Here is a 2,672-nt window from a genome sequence, read left to right on the forward strand (position 1 = left end):
AATTAAGAAAACATTTCTAAGAGAAATTAGAATATTTTTTTTATATGCGTACTTTACAAGATCTGAAATTTTGCCCCACAGTTACAGCCACCTTTACTCCAATGACTATAAATACAATCCAGACAACCAATAGCCCAAAGAAGTAACCTAATTACTAAATAGAGTCCACCTACGTTTAACTGAATCTGGGCACAAATACAGCTGTACAGTGAACATCTCAGAGTTTCTTAAAGAACGTTTGTGAACGAACCACATCATGACTGGGCAACAGACCTGCAAGATGGTGATAAAATTGCAGAGATACTTAAAGCTTAGATTGCAAAACAACATCAAAGGTTTTGAACATCTCACAGAGAGACTATTAATATATATTTCAAAGGAACTAGTATGACACATTGCAAATCTATCAAGACACAGGAACCTGATAGACCAGGCAGAGAGAACAACAACCTCAGAAGAAGCCAAAAAGCCCAAAACTACCAAGAAAAGCTGAATATTCCCACAGATCTACAAGTTATGTAACCGAACCGTGGCAATGAAAAAAAACATCGTTGAATGAAAGACCATAAGAAGTCTAGTCCCCACAAGAAAACTAAATCTGCACAACACCCCGAATTCACCATACATGGCAGCGGCAACATAATGTAGTGTCCTTTAAATAAAGTGTCACAAACAATCTGTCATTTTACAATAATAAAAATAGTTCAGTAGTAGTATTTACTAAAACAAATTTTGAAGGTGTACACTGCATATTTAAGAAATGCACTTAAATAACATTTGATATTTCTAAAGATTATTTTATGTTCATTCAAACTTATATTTTAGCTTGTATTGTATTTACTTAAACCGACAGGCACCCTCTTACTATAAATAAGTTATCTCATCAGAAAGATAGAAATGCATGGCTAAGTTTTCTCATTGAAAATGTTTCCCTCTGAGCAGAGGAAGTTAAAGAAATGTAACAGGAAAGTCGGTTCAAATGGATTAAAAATACAGTGAGAAGGAAACTCACTGTGCAGAAAATCCACATGCGTGAAATTCTAAAGTCTTTTGCTGTTCCTACCTTCATATTGATGTAAATGTTCTGTTAAAGCTAATTTGAAAGCAAAATTACTTTTATGTTCCAAATAATAATAAAAAAACATCATCTTCTTAATTGTTTTATTTGAGATTCAAACAACTACATGAATAAAGCCTGCAGAGTAGCATTAAGGTTCTAACTTAGTGGAAACCACAGAGGGAAAATGGGAGCATACATCAACCAATTTTAAACTCTGAGGATTAACAAGTACATTGGCTCCAGCAGTGGAGACTAAATTTAAAGTGAAATTCTGCAAACTCTCTCAGTACTTCATCTACATATGTTTATTAGGTCTGACAGTTAAAAAGTGTCAGCACAAAATGGAGAGAGGTGAAGTTGACCCTCCCAACCTGAGAGGGAGTCTCTTAGGTTTATTGACTACAAGAGAACTGGAAAGATGGGATCATGAATTGAGACTGACATGAAGAGCAAAAAGAGCAGCTGCATACGTTTGGCGGTGCATGACTTGGTGATCCTCATATGTCGCTCTGATCTGACAAATATGCTGAATCTACTGCTGACAACAGGTTGAAGACGGCTCACAACAACACTGCCATACTTGGTATGCAGAATGCATCTATGCAGCCGTCATGAGGATTTTTCATATAGCTCTGACAGATATTATTGAGATTTTTGGAAAATGTCCCCCACACATTTTATGTACTTTGTGCATTTGATTCTGGGATCCTTGTTGCGTTCTCTGGAAACTCACACTGACTTATCATCTTACTGGATAAAGTTCTACGATGTGAATGAGAAAGTTATTTATAGAGTCAGTCCTTATTTATCAGTGGCTTATTTATCAGGAGCCCTGGTCTGATAGAGTGTTGAATGAAATATAATTTGAAAAGTTGACAAGTTTAATGTTTTTAGAGTTATAGTCACTCATTGTTTTTTAGTGTTCACTACAATATTAACACTCTGTGTGTTTTTTTGTTTTTTGTTCACTTTGGTTTATTGTCCTCTGTATTTTCCTGACCTTATTCTTTTTTTGCCCCCTTTTTTGTTTTATTATCTGTTTCCATCAGGGAGAAACGTTTAAACATATCCAGGACATAGTGGTGTCTCTGCTGCGGATAATCAACCAAACCGTGATCACGATGGGCCGAGAACACGCCCTGATTGTAAGTACATACCATCATCCTTTTCTACCGAGATACAAGGTTCCTACACAGTCTGGAAGAAACTGGAAACAGTGAAATTTCATTAAAGAAAAACAAAGAGTGAAAAAAATCTTTATATTTCTCCATATCCATTGTCTAAATTTGTCGTCTGTCCATCTGTTCATCCATCGGTTTTATGTTAAAAGCCTGCACTATCTTTCATGACTTTATTATAAACTTTGTTGTAATAGTTTAACAAATAAAGTCAGTACTCTAGATATTTTAGACCAGAAAAGTATGGAATACTGATATTAATGGAATGGTGTAGATTATTAATTATAAATTGGCTCTACATATATTAATAAAGGATGGCTTCTTATTGTTTTGTGTGAATGTTTACCTGAAAAAAAAAAATCAAAAACTCCTTTCGTCTATTTGAGGTGTAACATTCATAGCCATTCTGAAACACAAAGCATGGTCACAGCATC

The 2,672-nt window shown here is 34.9% G+C and overlaps 1 protein-coding gene across 1 annotated transcript in view; it reads left to right on the forward strand.

Moving 5' to 3' along the window:
• dock2 (dedicator of cytokinesis 2) overlaps positions 1–2,672 on the forward strand; it is a 104,742-nt gene that overhangs the window by 45,200 nt on the left and 56,870 nt on the right. The window contains 1 exon segment of the mRNA XM_032555129.1: positions 2,110–2,205. Coding sequence (XP_032411020.1) covers positions 2,110–2,205 — 96 coding nt within the window.

The sequence above is a fragment of the Xiphophorus hellerii genome, chromosome 23, assembly GCF_003331165.1.
Source record: "Xiphophorus hellerii strain 12219 chromosome 23, Xiphophorus_hellerii-4.1, whole genome shotgun sequence".
Lineage (NCBI taxonomy): Eukaryota > Metazoa > Chordata > Actinopteri > Cyprinodontiformes > Poeciliidae > Xiphophorus > Xiphophorus hellerii.